Raw genomic sequence first — 22,368 nt, forward strand, 5'->3', positions numbered from 1 at the left:
TATATTTGCTGAGAGGTTGCTTCCCTTTGGATCAAAATTTGATAGCTAAATACAGTAAACCTCATATGTGGGTCTATTTAGAATATAAATAATCTTCTCAGTAATTTAATGATAGTTCATGGATTTAAAGTTTTAGTATGAGATGATTCTTGATTGTTCAATATTTTTTTTAGCTTATTTTAATAAATGTGAATGCATGTTTTGAAATTTCTTGTGTTACAAATCTTATTCCTGATGGTAATTGAAATTTGAACAAAATTGTTTGATCTTTGGTCCATTGTTAGTTAATAGAATTCTGGGTATTAGGTTTTATGTTACCTCCATGATGATTATTGGTGATTTTAATAATTAAAAAAACATATAACACTTTGAATAGTAGATATAATAATGAAAGATTCATTAGTCTAGTTAGATGGCTATTTGGTACTAGAGTAATCTCATGATTGTTGGTGTAAACAACTTTAAGTCGTGGCCTCGGGGCCGACACGACTTGGTTCGGGTCCGGATGATGGGGGATCTTCCCAGGACGACCCTCGAGACCGCTGAGGTGGTCGGCTACAATGGTCCGATCGGGACGGGGTCACTGTTTTCTCCAAGAGGGGGCTCCTCGCCTAGGCGTCTAGCGGGTGGCCTCCGTCTTCGCACATGCACACAGGTAAGGTCGGGAGAACTCGACCCGACCCCTCCGACGTTCGAGTCAATGAATAGTTGCAGGGGGTTTGTTGGTTGTCTCTCCTTCCCTATTTAGAATGCGAGGGTATTTATAGGGAAGTTTACTGTTTCCTGATGTGCCCGCTTGCAGGGGGCATGCTCGTACTCCTGGTAGCGTCTGACACTGGTGTTGGCGTGGCGTGAAGGACTGAGCCTGAGCAGGATGTTTAATGTGCCTCGGCCAACGTTCTAGTCCGTTTGACCAGGTGCTGTCAGGTCGATCGAGGCGTGAGGCGTTATTTGGGGCAGCTAACGTAAGCCTGAGTCTTGTCGCTATTATTATCCTTGGTCAAACTCTTCTTATGTAAATTGGCTTGGAATATATTTCCAATTTCTATAAATTGTTCTTTGCTTCTCCTAAACATATTTTCTTAGAGTGTAAGATTGTATGTGACTTTTGATTGTTAGTAACCGCTTAGCCAAGCGTATCCGCATCAAATGATGTCCTATGCTTATGATAACTACAATACTTGCAACAAATGCCTTAATTATAACACATATTATTTAAGTGATGATGCACCATCAAATGCCATTAGCTATAAATTCCTTGCTTACCTTAAACTATGTGGTTGTCTTGCTCTCAATTTTGAATTCATTTGGGATAACTTTTTACTCTTTGATCCCTCTTATCTCTACAATCACATCTTCGTCCTCGTACGTCTAATCTCTCGCAGTTAAAGGATTTGCAAACTAAGTTTAACTTCGTCGGGGACTTATCGTGAAACATCGACTTGTTTAAGGGCCAAAATATAAATTCTTTATTTCTGCCGCCGCTGTTTGCTGTCTGGTCCGTACAACTGGGACCATCTCGGGTCCCGCTGATCGTTCCAATGAGAATTGTCTTTTCGTGTCAGTGGGCAGACAGGGGCGACTTCCTCGAGAAGGGTAAAAGGGTAAGTAGAAATATATTAGCAAAAGAGAAGGCGGTCCGAGGACTAGGCGACAACGATCAGCGCGGACATTCCCATGGATAACAAGAAAGGCGTCGTCGCTTGGTTCCGTCGTGACCGTTGGAAACCGTCGTTCCCACTGCCACCGCCACAATACTCTCCTCCTTTAAATACCACCTCCGCTCTCCCTCCTCGAAGTCGCCGCCCACTTTCTTGTTCTCGTTCTCCGCCTTGTCTCCTTCTTCTTCGTCGTCGTTGCTGAGGGGCCGCCATCTTTCTTGTTCTTGTTCTCCACCCCTTCTCCCTTCTTCTTCCTCGTTGCTGAGGGGCGGCCCTCTTTCTTGTTCTTGTTCTCCAAATCATCTCCCTTCTTCTTCTTCGTCGTCGCTGAGGGCTTCTGATCGGAGACGTGGCAATGCGCGTGCGTTGGGCCTCCACCTACGCCGACGCCGTCTCCGTTGCGCTCGCCTTGATTCTCCTCGGCCGCCTTCCCGTTGGCTGCTGTCAGGGCTTCAGCGGCGGAATCAACCCGCCGCCGACATCTCCGCTGTTATGGCTGCTCAACGACGCCGTTGATAACCTCACCAGCAACATATTTCCGGAAGTCAAAGATCGCTTCGGCTTCTGCATCAAAGATCCGTGGGTTTTTTCTAACCCTCTGCTGATCTTTTTTTGTTTCTTCTTTTTTGCGTTGGGTCGTTTCGATCTTGAAACTCGATGTGGTGTTTGGTGGTCGTGTGCGTATGCTGGGATGTTTATGGACCGTGTTCTTCAGGCAGGAAGATTGGGATCAGACATTTAATTATACGAACAATATGGACTTCTTGCGGGACTGCGCAACCAAATTCCCCGGTATGGGCTTGCATTTCTTTTTGACTAAACTGGTTCGATCACCTCCTTTAAGAACATCGGCGAACTGTCAGTTCTTCTACTAATGAGCGTTTTCCAATTCTTGAGGTTCTTGGCTAGTAATCTTTGATACGTAGACATTTTGATTTATTGTGGAATTGCACGACCAAAACACCCGATATGAGATTGCATTTCTTTTTGGCTAAACTGGTCCGATTAGTTCCTTATAGAATATCGGTGAATTGCAAGTATTTTCAAGAGTTAATGTACTGTACCTGGTGGTTCTTGGTTAGTTTTCTTTGATATGTAGACATTTGGACTTCTTGTGGAGCTGCGCGGCTAAACCCCTGGTATGAGATCGCATTTTTTTTTGACTGAACTGGTACGGCAACTCCTTTTAGAATATTGGCGAGTTGTAGGTACTTTCAAGCAAGGTTTGAAATATTGTACTGTACCGATGTTTCGATATTCGTTCGGTATGATACGATACAGTATACTGAGCAGTATGGTATACCGCTCGGTATATATATAATTTATATACATATATATATATATATAAATTTATTATATATATAAAATATTCTTATAAAAGGCGATGCGACATCGCCTTTAAAGTTATATATATATATATATATATATATATATATATATATATATATATATATATATATATATATATGTATGTATGTATGTATATATATATGTATATATATATATATATATACCGTCCGGTAACAGGCGATCCGTGTACCGGTCAGCTGACGGATTGGTATGTACCGCCCGTACCGGACGGTATTATTCGAAACTGCATACCTTGCTTTCAAGAATGCTGCATTGGCTAGTTTTATTGGTATATATGACCATGATGTCCATTTTACTTTTGCTTGATCTAAATTCTGGTTGTCTGTTGGTCATCTGTCCATTCTTTCTGCTTTTCAACCATATGCATCCTCAGAATCCAGAACTGCTAGATTCTGAATCAACTAGATGGACCTTCAAGTGTTGGTAATCCAGGATATTATTGATTGATTGCTGTGGTTTATTTTGATTGTTTTAGAATTAGGTACAACTTTTGTTTGGTATCTTCATTCTGGTTCTGGTTTTAGATGTCAAGACAAGTCAATGTCATTCAAGATATTGATTGTTTGATGAACTTGGGATTGAAATAGTAGCTATAGGGATAGAAGGCATACAAAGTAGGATTCGAAATTTTGTCAGAAGTGCTTGTATTTTTTTTCCCCTTCTGTTGTGAAAATTAAGAAGCTTACGCATGTGCCTGGAACTTCATATTGCAGATTTCTTAGTTAGTCAGTTTTTGTTGTTTTCTGCATGTGCATGACCGCTAGATGATAGACTAGAGGACTATTTTCTGTTGAAATCCTTTGAAGAAAACTAATGCACATCATATTATTTTACATACTCATAATCTTAGTTATATCAGGATAAAATTAGTAGGCCTATCTAACCTTTCTACTTATCATTCATTTGGATAAACAGATCTTTCTGCACGCTTGTGCACAGAAGCAGAAGTCAAGCTCTACTTTAACAGTTTCATTGATAATGGAGGAACGACTAATTTCTTGAAACCCAACATAAACTGCAACTCAAGTTCATGGGTATCTGGATGTGAGCCAGGATGGGCAAGCAGAGTTAGTACAGATGCAAACGTGGATGATCAAGAATCTGAATATTTGCCTCCTAGAACTCTTGACAGTCAACCTTGTTGTGCGGGCTTTTTTTGCCCTTATGGTCTTACTTGCATGATACGTAAGTATGTTTATCAGTTGTTTTATTTTATTGCATTTCATTAAGATGCACATTTTTGTTGTTTATATTCTTTATTTTAATAATTAGTAGAATGTTATCAGCATCCTGGATGTGTTTGTGCTAGATACTCCTGTTTTTCTTTCATATTCATAATTGGAAATAGGCTGTTATCTGGGAAAAATCCAGAGAGGTCAAGTGCTCTCCCAAGACCTTGATTTTCCATGGTTATTCATTCCAGCTATTTATAAAAGCAATGTTTATATATACTCCAATATCAACATAAAGTCACTCATGTCAGTGCCAAATGTGGAGATAATTGAGAAATGAGAAGGATGATTTTTCACTGTGGTTGTTAATGTGGTGGCTTTTGTGGGATTCTTTCCTTGGCATCCAGTCTAGCACTCGTATTAATGACTGGCTCCTCCTAAATCTATGTGTTCTTCTCTTAATCCTGTAAGGTATCCCTATATTCTTGGTTGTTGTCTGGCCCACCTATCTGCCTAAGCAAGGGTTCCTCTAAAAATTTTCCTATACCTTGACAAATACATGACTATTGAATTAGGAATAGTCCATTTGTGGAGACTTTCTCTAAAGCAGGCTCAAAATAGAAGTGTTCTTATGTATCAAATCTTAGTATTTACATGTGAATATTGCCTCAGCTTAAGCAAAGTTCATTACTTATCAAAAAGCTCAATCTTTCCAGGGTTGTATCGCCATATTTTAATTGAATATAATATACTCAAATAAAATTCAAACTTGCCACAGGTTCTGAAGCTGTATGCACGTCTTTACTCCTGAAGAATGCAGCCTTTTTTAACATCTTGTTTCAAAAGGTTTACTTTCATGACCTGAAAGCATGTTAAAATGTACATATATATTCTTCACAATGAAATACCTCATTTTAGATGGACCATCACTTCATGTTTATTAATTTTCTATTAGATGACGGGGTAAAGCATGTCGAGTAAAATTGCAGCTAATTTATTAGTGTAAACAACTTAGTTACCATGTTGGTTCTAAATTCTAATATTTTCGTCACTTAATGAAGTAGGTGCATATTGCCGTCACTTCATGTTTATTAATTTTCTATTAGATGACGGGGTAAAGCATGTCAAGTAACATTGCAGCTAACTTATTAGTGTAAACAACTTAGTTACCATGTTGGTTCTAATATTTTCATTACTTAATGAAGCTTGTCCCCTAGGTGCATATTGCCCAATTGCAACACTCAACAGAACTACAGGACGTTGTGATCCGTGAGTTGATTATGTACTTCTAGGCTCCTTTACCTTCTGTTTCCATGGTAAAAATTGGAATACCTTGTTTATTTTTTAAATAACTGTGCAGATACAATTACCAGCTACCCCCAGGGAAAACAAATCATGCTTGTGGTAGCGCAGATATTTGGGCTGATGTTGATCATAGTGGTGATCTATTCTGCCCTGCAGGATACTACTGTCCAAGCACAATTCAGAAAATTAATTGCAGTAGTGGGTACTGTTCACATCCTACCTGCTGGATACCTTCTAGTTTTAATTCTACGCCTCTTGTGGTTTTAGTAGAACTAAATGTGGTTATTGACAGTGTTCAGATTTTTGACCGTATCAGTGAAATATGGATCTGTATTTACTGGTTCGACCAAGCATTAGTTTCAAAATATATAGCTCAATGCCAATATCTCAATTTGTAATTCATTTTTATGATTTTATTTGATGATACTAGATGAGAGCGGGCCTTGGTGGAATGATAAGATTGCTCCTTTGTGATTTGAGAGATCAGGATTCGAGTCACGAGAACAACTATTCTATATTTAGAGTTAAGAATGCGTACATTAATTTTTCCTGGACCCCGCATGGACGAAAGCCTTGTGCATTGTGAATAATACCATATAGTACCATATTAATTAGATGGGTTACTGAAATTGGTACGGGACTAATATTTTAAATTCTTGGTTATTGATGCATTGATGACTCTTCCAAAATGTTGAATATTCTCCCAAAAAAGATGATTATCATGAAATCTTTTGCTACTTTTGGTTCTTGTTTTCTGGTTTAGTTTGTCGTTTCATTACAACCAACTTTGTATTTGCATTTTTCAGACACTATTGCAGGATGGGTTCTACTTATGAAACAAGTAAGTTTTTCACTGTTTTATTGCTTAGAATTTTCTATATACTTGACTTTTCATTTTTGAAAATAATTATTTTGGTGATCAACTTAATAAAATTGTGTATACATATTACAGATATTTTTCATTTTTTCACTTTGATGGTTCATGTTCTTGAAAGCTTTTGAGATGATGCAATAAATATGATAGAACATGGCTATTTCGCTCTGCAGCTTCATATGATTAGAGAGGCCAGCCTTGTGCATAAGGCTTCCATCAATGTGAGGCTTGAAGAGGGTCATTACAAGTACAGTTTCATTTGACTAATTATTTAAACTCTAATATGACTAGGACTGCAATGGCACCCTTTAAAAGAATGAACAACTTTGTTTTTGCTCTTACATGATCAACATGAATGGTTCAACCTATAAATGTAGAACATATGTCATGTAACCATATTAAAGCGATATCATGTGATGGACTTTCTCTTGAGCATCTATTTTCTGTAAATTTTTTAATACATTAAACTAAAGATCATCGTTTCGATATAACTACTGTTGAAACTTTTTATCTAAAGTTTGTCATTCGCAGAATTGTGAAAGACTCAGGAGCCAACATGTCTTGTAGCTTAGGCACAAGGCAAAGGCATGGAACATTTTTTATTGAAGTGAGGCACGGAGCATGAGTACTTGTAAAATAATCTTAAAGATGGAATATATTAGGTGCCGAGATGTGATAGTCATTTATTTTATCTTAAGATGCTTTGTCTCAATAGGTGTTAGGTTAATTGTGAGATGCAATAACACAAAGATGTGCAAAAGAAGAGAGAGGAAGCAGTTAAAAGTATATTAAGATTACAGGAAAGGAAAGAAACAGACCAAGGAAAGGGAAAAAAAAGAAGACAAGAATGACAACTATTGTCAAACCCTATTGTTTGTTAGTTTATTTTCCTTTCCAAAGAAGGAAAAGTGTTCTTATTGAAGTCAATGAACACGATTTTTACCCTTTTAATTGTAAATATAGGCAAAGTTAGGAATTATAAAACTACATATTTTATATATTGCACTCTTTGGAACAGATCATGAAAATTGCCTATGGGCACATGCCTTTAGTGAAGGATATAAGCCTTACTTGAGGCAATGCTCAAAATCTTAAGCTTCAAGATCTTCATGACATCAGCACACCTTTGCCAAGTACTATCATTTACACTTCTCTCTGATTTCCTCCTAGATTCTTGTTAAATAGGTATTAATAGCTAAATTGCATTTCTGAAATTCCAGAGAGTTTTTAAACCACAAGTTATTTTGGATTATAGCCCAGAGCCTTGGATGGATATCAAAATAACCACAGACCCTCATATTCTTTAGTTTGTATCAGAATAAATATTTAAGATACAACTAGAAAATGGTTGTAACATGTGATGTTACAATCCTACCCAACACTCAGTAGTTGATGATACTTCAGTCCTTCTGTTAAGTGACTTGCAGTTGTCAATGTGCTCACATATTTTTCCCAGGGATATGGAATGTTCATGGTCATTGTGTGAATATGGGATGGGAGATGCAATTTAGATTGGGTAATGGCCACGAATAAAATACTGGTAAAACTAATATCTAAAAATAGATGTTTAACACAACGTCTGCAATATCGAATTATACCGCCTGGTACGGGCGGTACGTATCGGTCCGACAGGCTATCGGTACGCAGACCGCCCGCTACCGGGCAGTACGTTCAAAAAAACCATTTCGACCATTATCGCCCGACACAACTCGGTAACAGTCGATTTCGACCATTACCCCATAGTACAACTCGATAACGGTCGATTTCGATTGTTACCGCACTGTAGCAGTGCTACAGTGCTTCCCTTTCTCATTCTATTTAAGCCATTCTTCTCCCCTATTTCATTATACTCTCTTAAACTCTCTCAAACTTTTTTTTTCTCTTCTAAACTCTACAAAACAATGATTTTCGAAAGGTTTAACAGACTGAAATCAGGTGTACCGCTTGGTACACCCGTACCGAGCCCAGATCGAAACACCGGTATGGTACGATATTGCGAACCTTGGTTTAACATCTGACGACGCACTGACAACATACCATACAATTACAATGATAACAAGTGGTATGAGTTGGTGTGTCACTAACATCACAGTAGACACTGATCTGACAGGCAGTTGAAATTGGTAGTTAAACTGACATTTAAGGCCTTGATTAGAGTACATGGAGACTAAGATAGTTGGTTCATTATTTTGGGTCGTGGCATGCATTTGCATCACCTAGTTATTTACCATGTTAGCCTGTTAGGTATGATATTTTGGTCTTGCTAAGTCAGGCATGTATTTAGATGTGTTGAGCAATAAGGTTATTGCTTGTATTGTTTTGATCTTTTGTTAATGGAATCTTGGGTGGGAATGCCTTATTTAGATGCCTAGTTTGGGTAAATATACAAAATCTTTTATCAGAGCCCTAATGTTCCAAATATTTGGGGTTGATCAGGGATGCAAAACTATTACGAATCAAGATGTAGATACTATATCATGATTACAAAAGTGGTACCATGTTGCCTAGTTTGGCTTTGATTGGTATGCATCATCACTGCATGCAATTTATGCCTCAATCACGTGGATCAGCATTTACATCTGTCTTAACTCACTATATTGGGGAAGTGACTTGGCATGGAAAAACAAAATATTATGCTACCTCATGGGGATGCACAGGCTTGACAATTGAATATTGTTATTGCATGTAAACCTGAAATTAAAAAAATTCAATCTCTTTGCTCCTTGAGCTTTGGGTTATCTTACTTGCAATGTTTTTCTGTAGGATGCTGAAAATGATTGGAGTTCCCATGACGTTAAAAGAGTCATGGCATGGACTCATTTGTAAATGATGATGTATTCCTGACTCTATGTGGATAAATAGAGGCTTGGTTGATGAATCCACTTGTTAAAACAATCCGTAGTTTGATAATACCTACAATATTATCTTCTGTAACTCAAAGAACTTTCTAGTTTCTTTTATTTTAAGAATAACATTTAAAGAAAGTAAGATTAAAAACCTTGTTTTATTTTAAGAATATTTTTTTATTCACATAAAGTCAAGTGCCATTAACTATATTTGTTTCAGAGGTAATGAAATGGAACCTCCGGATTTCCATTAATATAGTCAGGAAAGATAACTCAGACAAAAAGAAAAACAAGATTAAAAAAAGTGCTTCTGAATACATGCATATGAATACTGCTTCATTTGTTACTTAATGCAACAAAGTTGATTAAGTCAAAAGTTGATTTGTAGGTTGCTTGAGGTCAAGTTCATGTCATTCGAACACAGAGAATCAAAATATTACTATCATTGGTGCTTTAGTAATGGTAAGTAATTCAGGTTTTCTTGAGGCAAGTTTTCATTCACATTTTCTTTCTTCCTAGTGTCAAGAAGCTCAGTTCATTCTTTGGCCTTTAACAGCTCTGCACTAATGCCTAACTGGTCTTGATCTAATTAAAACTAAAAGTCTTCTGAGTCATACTTACATGGAAATATTTTTTTTTAAAGGAAATCTTGAATGGAAATAGTTCACTATTTTCAAGTTTGATATTGGTTTTTGGTCTACTGGAATCCTGATTTGTAGGTTGCTTGATGCCAAGTTCATGTCATTCAAACAAAGAGAATCAAAATATTACTATCTTTAGTGCTTTACTAATGGTAAGTAATTTGGTTTCTCTTGAGGCAAGATTTTGTTCATGTTTTGTTTCTTCCTAGTGTCAAGCAGCTCAGTTTTTTGGCCTTAAACAGCTCTGCACTTGTCTTGATCTACTTAAAACTAAATTCTTCTGAGTCTTGCTTGATTGGAAATATATATTTTTTTAAAGGAATTCATGAATTGAAATGGTATTGGTTTTTTGACTGCTGGAATCCTGATCCATAAGCATTTTATCCTTGATTCAGAAAAATTAATTTCACTTTCTTAATCAAAAAATTTTGGTCATGGATATGACTTTTATGTCATTAACCTTTATTCCATGTATTTTCTATGATACTTATCTGTTGTTGGTTAATTTTACATTGCATTTATTAAGTATTGTTGATAATTAACTTGCATGATATCTTGATAATCTATCTAAAACAAATTGCACATGATTGCTATGCTTTGTCCATGCATTATCACTAACAATTAATGCAAAAAATAATTTATTGGAATGATGTGTTGATTTGCATTGGAATGGATTATAAAAATGGGATTGGGTTATACAAAAACTTGTCCAACCTGACCAACTTGCAACTTTAGACAAGCTTTTGATGTGTAGCTAATTGAATTGCTGATACCTATGCATAACAAATTTCTACTAGTTATTCTAGGAACTTGGAAAATACATTAAATCACGAATACAAATATCATGGTATCCACTGACCATGTCATAATGGGCTAACTGTTCTATGACCAGTATGCTGACATTTCAATTGATTTTTTTCATTTTTTAAAGTGAGATACTGGATTATACTGTACTGCAAGGACTGCTGTACTGTGCCGATAGGTGGTATCGGCCCATGCATGGAGTGGTACATGTCACTTAGCCATATGTCGTATGTCGGTATTTACTTTTCTTTTTGGAAAAAAAAGTCAGAAAAAGGCCAAAAAATAAAAAAAAAAATCTTTTTTGGAGTTTTTAATCCTATTTTGATGATATTTTTATTGTATTTAAATCAAGGTTCTCAATTTCGATCAGTACTAGTGTACTGAGCCCTGCTTGATATGGTACGTATTGAAGCGTATCGATGGTACGCCCAAAAAGAGCTAAAAAACCTTTAAGAATACCTGAAGGTAATGGTCCAAATATATTGGGGTGTATCGATAGGTATGCCTTAGTAACGGTCAAAATCTAGGATGTACCAACCAGTATACTTCGATAACGATCGAAATCCGGAGCGTACCGATCGGTACGCCGCGATAACGGTTGGATTTCGTTTGTTACTGCTCGGTATAAACCCCATAACGCCTTATACAGGGTCAAAACACTGGTATTGCCTGGTAGAGGGTGGTCCGCGTCAAGATTTGAAATATCGTACCGTATCGACGTTTCGACATTCGTTCGGTACGGTACGATACAATATACCGAGTGGTATACCATTCGGTATACCACTCAGTATATGTATATATATATATATGTATATATATATATATATATGTATATATAATTCAGGTGGTGATGTCATCTTTAATATATATATATATATATATATTGCTGTACTGACATACCATGGCAGTCCAAGAGAAAACAATAGTGGGATTGACATCTGAGATTTAATTCCTCGGTTTCAATATTTATCTATCATAGGATCATTTGCTCCTGCTAGTATTTTGTTAAATTTAACAAACTAAATCTAATGCTTGGTAATTGCTTCTGATTTGGGACCACAGTAAATAAGCAATAGGCTCTTAGCTCAAGCTGAACGTTTGAAATTTTGAAGCAGTATGCTACATTTACTACCAAAAGTTGATCTTATGTGGACAATTGGTTCTGCTAACCATTTATAGAAAAGAAAACATAGCTTTCTGAAAGGACTTCGCAGTTAAACAAAAGAATGGGGAGAGTAGAAATTTTGGAAATGCAAATTTCTACCTTTATGCATCTAGACTTTATCATCAAATTGTAGCATGGAGTTGAAACTTTGAAAATATATATTTTTGTAATTATTCCCATAGTAGATGGTTCTTGGTTACTACTGGAGGAGATCTAAACATACAAATTACTCTTGGGAGTTTCAGTGCCATAAATCCTGGGTGTTCATCCTCCAAAGAAAATATATGTTTAACCATGTAGGCTAATAAAAACATAAAATTCTTATAATTGGATGTGCGAGTGGGAACATATGCTTACATAGACTCTTGATGCATTTACGATCAGAAAGTTTGTGGATACTTAGATCTACTACACAAACAACTGCAACAAGCCATAGCTGGAACTTTATGGCTTCTTAATGTTGTTGTTTTGTAGTGTACTAGTTCCAGATATCTAATAAAGTTTTGGTTGAGTGTAAGATACAATCATGTCTGATTTACTTTTGTTGACTGTTCTTCTAAGATTTATTAAGTTATACTAGTGTAATTATCATTTGTATGTTCTGTACATTGTCCCTCTTGTACAAGGCACAGTGTAGGAAAAGAAAATTTTTTGCTGAAGAATCTTTACTATGATATTAAACATAAAGTGCATCACATCTTCTACAACTTTTGTAGGTTGCATTGGTTTTGTTGTTATTCATTATCTACAACTTCTCTGACCAAATTCTTGCTCATCGGGAAAGAAGACAAGCCAAATCGAGGGAAACTGCTTCAAGGACAGCTAGAGAAGCTGTTCAAGCTCGTGAAAGGTGGAAAGCAGCAAAAAATCTTGCAATCAAGCATGCAGTTGAAATTCAAGGTCAGATATCTCATACATTTTCATTGAAAAGATCCAAAAAACAACCAGAACCACAGAAAGTTCTTGGTCTTTCTAGGTGGTCATCTGATGCATCAATACCAGAGATTGAGGAACCAAGTATACTTAGTAATATGTCACATTCATCTGAAAAGATCTCTGGTAGTTCAGAAAGTGTCCATTCAAATACTGGAGACAAGAAACCCAAAAAGAATGCAATGAAAGACAAACATATGCATACTCGTACCCAAATCTTTAAGTATGCCTACAGTGAAATTGAAAAAGAGAAAGCGCTGCAGCAGGAAATAAAGTTGACCTTTTCAGGAGTAATTTCTATGGCCAGAAAGAATGAAATCAGAACAAGACCTCTCGTAGAGATTAGTTTCGAGGACCTAACTTTAGTTCTTAAAAGGAACAAGAAGCAACTTCTGAAGAATGTGACAGGGAAACTTATTCCTGGCCATGTAACTGCAATCATGGGCCCTTCCGGTGCAGGTAAAACCACCTTTCTTTCTGCTTTGGCTGGAAGGACAGCTGGATGTCAGATGAGTGGCTTAGTTCTTATAAATGGAAAGGTTGAACCTATACATGCACATAGGAAAATCATTGGTTTTGTGCCGCAAGATGATATTGTTCATGGAAACTTGACAGTGGAGGAAAATCTTTGGTTCAGTGCTAAGTGTAGGTAAGGGACACATGGCATGCACAGATGAATTCTCATTTAGTGAAAATCTTTACCTTCAATGCTATATGTGTAACTTATGAAGTTTATAAACTCTTAATCCTATGAAATACATTCTATTTCTCTTGTGTTACCATTTATGAATCCTACAGAAAAATACATGCATACACATTTTACAGATTTTGTGCCTATTTTTCTAATTATTTTAGGCAAGTAGTTTACAAAATCTTGACGCTTATAAGTTGAAGCAAAAGGATATACTGGAATTAGTGATTTGAGGCATATTTTTTCTTACATGGCATTACTCTTTAAACTTAGTGAGGACATACCCAAGGAAGCATAATGTGCCTTGAGTGAAGCTTGCATATATTTTATTTTCTTGATATTAGCATTCTTAGCCTCCAAGCGTAGATACTAGTCATGGTACTGGTACATGCGGGGTGAAATTCATCTGGCCATATAGGTCGGGACCAATTAATATTCATTTTTTATATTTTTCAGTAATACAATACCATGAGACTGTTATACCGCTCGGTATACTGGTACCAATTGTTCAAACTGGGTACCAAAACCTGAAACAGGTGTTAGATGAGATAAAATCTTTGTTAGCATAAATTGGGAAGTTCAAAAGTGAAAAAACATGTACTTTAACCATTAGGTAGACTGCTCTAAGAAGTTTGTTGATAACACATACAACCATGTGGATCAGTGAGCTTTTATTTTCACCTTCATCAAAGCAAAGGAAAAGCATGACTACCCTTAAATTCTTATTGTAATAAGGAGCAACAAGGTGACATTTCAAACTTGAGAACTAAATGCATAATTCAGTTCGTGGGTTACTGTAGTGGTTCTCTTTTATGGTGGGTCAACTTTTCTAGTCTTCTAGTTAAGTATAAGCTTGTTAATGTTTCTGAATTGGCAGAAGATTAGCAGTGCATTTTAACCTTTGTTTCCTTCTTGTCTATTGCATCTTTCTTTTCCCTCAATATCATCTTTAATGCAGATCTCTTCTGCATTTTTTTATCTTTGTCCCCTTTATTATATTTTCTATTATTAGGTTTATTGATCGACCTGATGTAATTAGAGCCATTTATACTGGTACTAATTGTTTGAACTTGTTACAGAAACCTGAAACAGGTGTTAGAAGATATAAGATCTTCGTTAGCATAAACTGGCAAGTTTGCAAGTGAAAAAACAATCTATTTTTTAAATTAAGGGACCTTATTAGCAATTTAACGTGAAGTTTTATGTGAAGTAATGCATTAGAATATGGTAGTGTTTTTATCTTTCCCTCATATCATCTTTGATGCAGATCTCTTCTGTACTTTTCATCTTTGTCCTATTTATTATATTTTCTTTTATTAGGTTTAGGATCGACGTGATGAAACTAGAGCCACTTAGATCTTGTTTTTAGATTATGATGCAGTTATTTTCCTGTTTTCCAAACTCTTCTAATTAAACATTTAGAAGGCATTGCTATCCAAGTATACGAGTTGATATTTTGAATTTGATTATAACAGCATTGCAATATGACCTATTCATGATGTAATTTGCATACTATGTTATATCTTACATGTCTCAGCTTTTGCACTTAGATCATCATCTGTATTGGTATTCCATCTGATATTAAGGGAATACCATTTTATCATGGCGACAGTCTGAACTCTGGATGTCTACCAGAATTGGTTGAAGATAACAAATTTATTAAACATCTCCAGCTTTGTTGTTTGTTTCCTTTTTTTGTATTTTGTATATGGGCATATGCATGTGGATTTCTTTGGAGATCTAGTTTGGTTGAGGATTACAGAAAGAAGTGTGAAACTGGAACTTATTCCCCTAAATGAAGGGTCACAGCTTATGCTTAACAGTGGGCTAACTTTACTGCACAATTCATGCAAAAATTGAATGCTTTATTTATTCGTCTTGCTCAAACATTTATTTTCACGTCAGTGATTATTCTGATGACCAATCTTTACCACCTCCCGTGTGAGATAGAATGGTAACAAGGTATTTCATGTCCCACAGCTTCAGAATATTCCTTTAGATTTTCGTTGGTGTATGCTTTCTATATGAAGAGATGTCATAGAAATCACTAGAATTTCGAATTGTTAGGTTCATGCAGGCAAAGTGGATCAAATGCTCTTTCCTGTTACACAGGACTGGGTGTCAAATTGAGCATTGATAGCAAAGGATTACAGAAATTGAAGATATCAGGTCTGCAATTCCTTAGATTATATCTATCCTTTACTCTTTAGTAATGCTTGGAAGTGAAGGTATTTCTGGAAGCTCTAAAAGATTTAAACAAAATCCTTAGTGGGCATATGCAATATGTTGTACCACCTTTGTAATGCTCACATAGGCATATCCAGTTCTCTTGCATGATCCGTTTTGGTCATTTTACTGTTTCAGACTGTCCTATCCTAATTGACAAGTATGGTTTAGACTTGGAAAAGATCATTTGTTCAGTCGTCAACGCTTTGGCCATAGACATGTTGAGCATGTGAAGTGAACTTTGTCGAACAAGGATAAACTGTTAGTGCACTAGTGACCGTATAATTGTCCATAGGTTCTTAGTTCTGTTGTTCAGGTACATATCTGTATATGTCTCTTTAACATGACATTGAATTTGGACATTAAATCATTCTACCAGCCTTTAGAAAGTCTCATGATACTACTTTTATTCATTTGATCCAACATCCCGACCATCTTGGCAGCACTGCTGAAATAAGTTTCAATTATCAGATTTTTTGTAAGCATTTGCTCACATGTACCAACTACCAAGATAGGGTATAGGGTTATGATTATTACCACTCAAATTTCAATGGAAAAATCTGGAACTCTGTCTTAGCTCATACCGGTGCTTCTTCTGTGTTTTATATGTGTTGCACTCACCTTCATATGATGCATGCTTGTTTCGTTCTTGCAATTTGTTCACATTTTGCATTTTTCTTTAATCATTATGGTTGCCTTTATCAGGTTAAACTTATATTCTTTTTCTCTTTTCCTATTAATATGATTGTGTCAAATTGCATCTATTGCTTATTCTGTTATATTTTCCTCATTCTAGAGGGCATTAAACTATCAAGGTAAAATTTAATTCTTTTTTTTTTTTGTTTAGACTTTCCACAGGTATGTCAAAAGCTGATAAGGTTTTAATTGTTGAAAGAACTATAGACTCCTTGGGGTTGCAAGCAGTACGGAATTCCTTAGTTGGGACAGTAGAGAAGCGTGGAATTTCTGGTGGGCAGAGAAAGCGAGTAAATGTTGGGCTTGAGATGGTCATGGAACCGTCTCTTTTGATGCTGGATGAACCAACATCAGGTTTAGATAGTTCTTCATCTCTGCTGCTACTTAGAGCCCTTCGTCGTGAGGCAGTTCAAGGAGTAAACATCTGCATGGTTGTTCACCAGCCCAGGTTGGTCCCGAAGAATATAATATCAATGTTATCATGTTTCCCTTCATTATGTTTCCGATATATGCTAACACAGGTAGAATTAACTCATGCATAAGATGCATAAAATGTTATCATGCATGGCAAAACTAGATTCATTTTGTGGAACATTGCTAGAGAAGCCACAAAATTGTACGATGTGCACGTCATACAATATAATCATTGTTTCTGCTTAACTAGATTTGTAGACAATTTATTATCAGGACCCTCAAGTACTGGCCACCTTATGTAGACACTTTGTAGTTGTGGTATTTAGGTTTATAATCTGATCTTTTTCTAAACCAGTCAAAGAGGGTTTTTTTTAATCACAAAATTCTCCTCAACTTTAATTTACTTGCAATAGGCTATTTTAGTGATCTTGAAGTTAACAACCCTAGTTTTGTCATAATATATTTTGGTGGTATAATTGACTCCTTAGCTTCATGTGCATAAACCACTGGTTCAAAATACTTATGCACAAGTTAATGAATCGAGTTCTTAGAAACTAATTCAATTATTTTCCCACTTCTGATGTGAGGCTTAACCGGGCATATTTCATGAAGCATGAAAAGATACTAGGGAATTACTTAAGCATGAAAAGTCACAACTTGTCAAGGGTTAACCATAACAGTATGGAAGGGATATCTAAATGAAATTAGTTTTGGTGGATCTCTCATTTGTTTCATAGAACTCATATGTTGTCCTATTATTGACAAGACATTATGTGCATAATCATGAGATAATTGTTAGTTCTCTTCAACTATTAAAGCCATTCATAGTAATCAGTTACTATCACACTAATATTGAGTTGTACTTTCTGCTTCAGCTATACTTTGTTCAACATGTTCGACGACTTGATACTTTTGGCCAAAGGTGGTTTAATTGCATATCAAGGCCCAGTGAAGAAAGTTGAAGAATACTTTGCAGGCCTAGAGATTATGGTCCCTGAGCGTGTCAACCCTCCAGACTACTTCATTGACATTTTAGAGGGTATAGTGAAGCCAAGCACATCAGTAGGTGTTAAATCCAACCAGCTCCCGCTTATATGGATGTTGCATAATGGGTATAATGTACCCCCTGATATGCACAATGAACTCGATTCTGTTAACGCATCAGTTGAAAGTAGAACATGCTCTGCTAGTGTTGGTTCAGATGAGGATTCTGGTGCTGCAAATGTTTGGAGAGATTTAAAAGGTGGCTTCGAAGAAAAGCGAGATTACTTAGAGCATAATGTTTCAAAATCAAAAGGTTTAGCAAACCGAATAACTCCTGGTAAATTTAAACAATACAAATACTATCTTGGGAGGTGAGTTCATATACGATTGAAGATCTTTTAAAAGTTCATGCATGTTGGGTCTATCTAGAGCATTACTTGTCTCTTATGTTGCTGTTTGTAATGGAGTCATGAACATTTGTTTGCTAAAGGATAGACTTGTCACTTACAGGGTCTCCAAACAGCGCCTGCGTGAAGCTACAACACAAGCTGTTGATTATTTGATCCTTGGTCTTGCTGGAGTCTGTTTAGGAATAATCACTAAAGCGAATGATACAAATTTGGGGGCAGCTGGTTATACATACACTGTTATTGCTGTTTGTAAGTTAGAGATAATTGCCACTTTTGACATGCATTTTCTTTGCAATAAGCATAGTATTGTGAATTTTTTTTTACCCTGCTCAAGGTTATTTAGCATAACAAGATAATTTTAGATCTTGTTGCTTGATTAAGGAGTACAATCCAAATTAGCTAAATGCTAGAAGATAAAGAATAGTTATCCAACTTGTGAGATGTTGAGTTCGAAATATTGAGACCAAGTCATACCAAGTGCACTTTTCATCATTGTTGATTCCAAGGATTAGTACTAGACCATATTGGTCAGTTTGGTCAATATTTAATTTTTTGATATCTTCCATTGGTACCAAATTTTTTGATATCTTCAATATTTAAAACCTTGGTTAAAGCAAACCTTTTATTTGTGTGATTTCATTTGATGCGGCACTTATTGAGAAGGATACATAGGATAAATGTTGTTTGGGAAGGTTAAGTCAGTTGAGTACATTAGCACGGTGTTTATGGATGTAGCTTAATGTAGGAGAAAAGGAAAAGAATCTCGAATACCAAGTTGACATTGGCAGTAGAGGTGATGGATTTCTAGAGTGGATGTGCTCATCACAGAGTGAAGTTTGGAAGAAAAATTTGCCAAAATTTCTGGATGGACGTAATATTGATCAAATTGGTACATTGAAATTTAGAATTTTCAACAAACCACTTTTGCAAACAATCTATACAATATATATATGTATATATATAACACTGTAGATTCCCCTGCTTTTATTCATAGGTATACATATATATATATATATATACATATATATATGTATGTATATATATATATACATATATATATATATGTATATATGTATATATGTGTATATATATATATATATGTATATATATATATATACATATATACATACATATATATACATATATATATACATATATACATATATATACATATATATATATATATATACATATATATATATACATATATATATATACATATATATATATACATATATATATATATATACATATATATATATATATACATACATATATATATATACATACATATATATATATATATACATATATATATATATACATATATATATATACATATATATATATATATACATATATATATATATATATAAAAAGAAGTTATTGCCTTTAAATGGGAAATCAATCTACAATGTTAAGGTAGATTCTAGAGCTAAAGACAACAAAATGAAGATTTGCAAGTTTGAGTTGAAGAACATTCGCCAAAAGGCTTCGATAATTGAAAGAAAAAGAGAGTAAAAAAGGTCTAACTTACTCAAGCTACTAAAACTTTCTTTAAACTAAATATTTTCCAACATCATTATCCTTCCTCAGGATAACACATGATGAGTGGATTTCTTTCCCTTTGGCTATATATTCTCTTTTGACTCTCGGAAAGGGTGCATTAGTATATATCTCTTTTTGTCCATGCATATGTAGTACAGGTGTAATGACAAATTAGAAGTGTGGCCATGCATACACAATTTCTGTGTCTATTGGCAGTTTAAAGAATTTTGGATAGTGTTATATGATTACTTCTGGGAATTTACTATACATTCTTTCTTAATTTAAAACTGATAATTTAACCATTATCTTCAGCATATTGGACTAGCTATCACAAAATTTATTGGAAAATCTCTTACCTTTCAGTTTACATTCTGACTTGTTGAACTGTGTTTACTACGTTGCAGCTCTCTTGGGCCAGATTGGTGCTTTGAGATCATTTTCAATTGAAAAGTTACAATATATGAGAGAGAGAGCATCTGGAATGAGTTCACTAGCTTATTTTCTCTCAAAAGATACTATTGATCATTTCAACACAGTCGTCAAGCCTGTAGTTTATCTCTCAATGTTTTATTTTTTCAGTAACCCAAGGTCATCATTTGCAGACAACTACATCGTTTTGTTTGCCCTTTTTTACTGTGTAACTGGTATTGGTTATACTTTTGCCATCTGCTTCCAACCAAGTTCTGCCCAACTGGTATGTATAATGTCATACTTCAATGCTTCCTCTGCAGTCACTTATAATTTTGTTTTATTATTTTATTTCTTTCTGTATTAAGTTGATGTTGATTTTGCAGTGGTCTGCTCTCCTTCCTGTTGTTTTGACTTTGATAGCAACTCAGCAGAAAAATTCAAAGATACTTGTTAATTTATGCTACCCAAAGTGGGCATTGGAGGCGTTCGTGATTGTAAATACCAAAAGGTTTATTGACTTACCTTTGCTTGCTTATCGCTGATGAGCATGGTCTGTATGATTCTTATTTGACATTATTTTCACATATTCATATTTGACTAGCTTGGTCTAGATGTTAGCAAAAGACACTTTGGCATCAATCTATCCTCCGTAACACATAAATTAAGTAGAACATTACAAAACACAATGTGACTCCTTTGCAGAGTACCTTTGGAAAAGCAACCACTATAATCATCTTTTGCCACTAAATAACGAGGATAACAAAGCTGGATTTTCAGATAGTAAGTATCCATGATCATGCCTTGGTTCTCATTAAGTGGTAACAATTAAGTAAATGAGTGAAACCTTTGTCTAGTAGAATTTGTAACTGGAATCTTTAGTCTATGCTCATGGTTTATTCATTTTTTCTATTTTTACATTTAGCTCTATCCAATTCTCTAAAGAAGGAAGAGACTTTATTTCGCTTTACCTGTTTCATGATGTTGTGTTTTCTGCAGGTTTACTAGTTCTACATGCTGGTTCATATCAAATTTGTTTGCTATCATGTTCATTACTTGTTATTTTAATTATATGAAACCCATCTATTGGTTATTAATTTTTTTCTCGAACTAGAATAGATATGTCTACACCGGCTTGATAGAATATGAAAATATTAAATTGTCACGTACAATTTATGCTGCTTTACAAGCTGCCAAAGACTAAAATGGGATGTAGAAAAGCCATCCCATTTATATTAATAAACCAGATGCCTTAGTTCACAATTTATATTAATAAACCGCTTAAACAGCAGAAATAAGAGCCAAACCTCTGCATGAGTTCATCTTCATGAACCAGACTGAGGTGGAAGACCTAATGACAGTTACAAAGCATAATAGGCCATATAGAAGAAAGGAGTAACAGGTAGGTAGGCCTTGATGTTTACAATGTTCCACATTTCAACCACAACAGACGAGAGGTACTCCCACTACAAAGCTACCATTGAGGTAATTAATTGAGGCTTAAATTTTGCCTACAGGATGAGCTTCCATGATCTTTTTTCTTTCAGTTTCTCCAGGAGCCTCTTTGTTGTAGAACAATGTAATTTGCATACAATTTTGTTGGAAAACGAAGTTTCAGTTATGCGAATGATTTCTTTGTTCTGCTTTGATTTATGTAATTTGGATACAATTTTGTTGGAAAACTAAGTTTCAGTTATGCGAATGATTTCTTTGTTCTGCTTTGATTTGGCTTTCCTATGGGTATATGAGGCACACAACTGACTGCTCCTCTTTGCAGGTACTCTGGCGTGTGGCTGATGACACGGTGTGGTATGCTTTCTAAGTTGGGATATAACATCAATCACTGGGGAGTTTGTTTGGCCGTTCTCTTTCTTTATGGCTTTGTTTTCCGCTGCATCGCTTTCGTTTGCTTGGTGATGTTGAACAAAAAATGAGGTTTATATGCTTCATTCTCTATCCAGTTCAATAAATCGGTGTACATGATACCACGCCATTTTTCGACTCCAGCTTATGCCAGGGATCAATACACGCACAGTACGACCCGGACACGCTTCAGCAACACGATACAAATGTAGTCTAACAAGGCGTGTATACATAAATTTCTCAACTTAATACAAATGGCTTCGGACAAAATTGCTTCTCTTTTAATTAGGTTCAGCACAAACATTGGGTTTTACATGCAAGATGAAACCTTGGACTGACTGACGTTAAAACTGGCA

At 35.5% G+C, this 22,368-nt stretch overlaps 1 protein-coding gene across 1 annotated transcript; it reads left to right on the forward strand.

Annotated features, from left to right (window-relative positions):
* The first annotated feature begins 1,886 nt into the window (after positions 1 to 1,886).
* LOC103970836 (ABC transporter G family member 28-like) lies at positions 1,887 to 22,190 on the forward strand. The gene is made up of 14 exons (XM_065174311.1): positions 1,887 to 2,240; positions 2,377 to 2,459; positions 3,948 to 4,217; positions 5,410 to 5,473; positions 5,565 to 5,711; positions 6,316 to 6,350; positions 9,618 to 9,691; positions 12,556 to 13,421; positions 16,537 to 16,833; positions 17,675 to 18,154; positions 18,294 to 18,442; positions 20,146 to 20,435; positions 20,536 to 20,660; positions 21,927 to 22,190. The coding sequence occupies exons 1-14, from the start codon at positions 2,017 to 2,019 to the stop codon at positions 22,081 to 22,083; spliced, it is 3,261 nt and encodes a 1,086-aa protein (XP_065030383.1). The 5' UTR covers positions 1,887 to 2,016; the 3' UTR covers positions 22,084 to 22,190.
* Positions 22,191 to 22,368: the final 178 nt, after the last annotated feature.

Source organism: Musa acuminata, chromosome BXJ3-11, assembly GCF_036884655.1.
Source record: "Musa acuminata AAA Group cultivar baxijiao chromosome BXJ3-11, Cavendish_Baxijiao_AAA, whole genome shotgun sequence".
In the NCBI taxonomy this organism is placed as follows: Eukaryota; Viridiplantae; Streptophyta; class Magnoliopsida; order Zingiberales; family Musaceae; genus Musa; species Musa acuminata.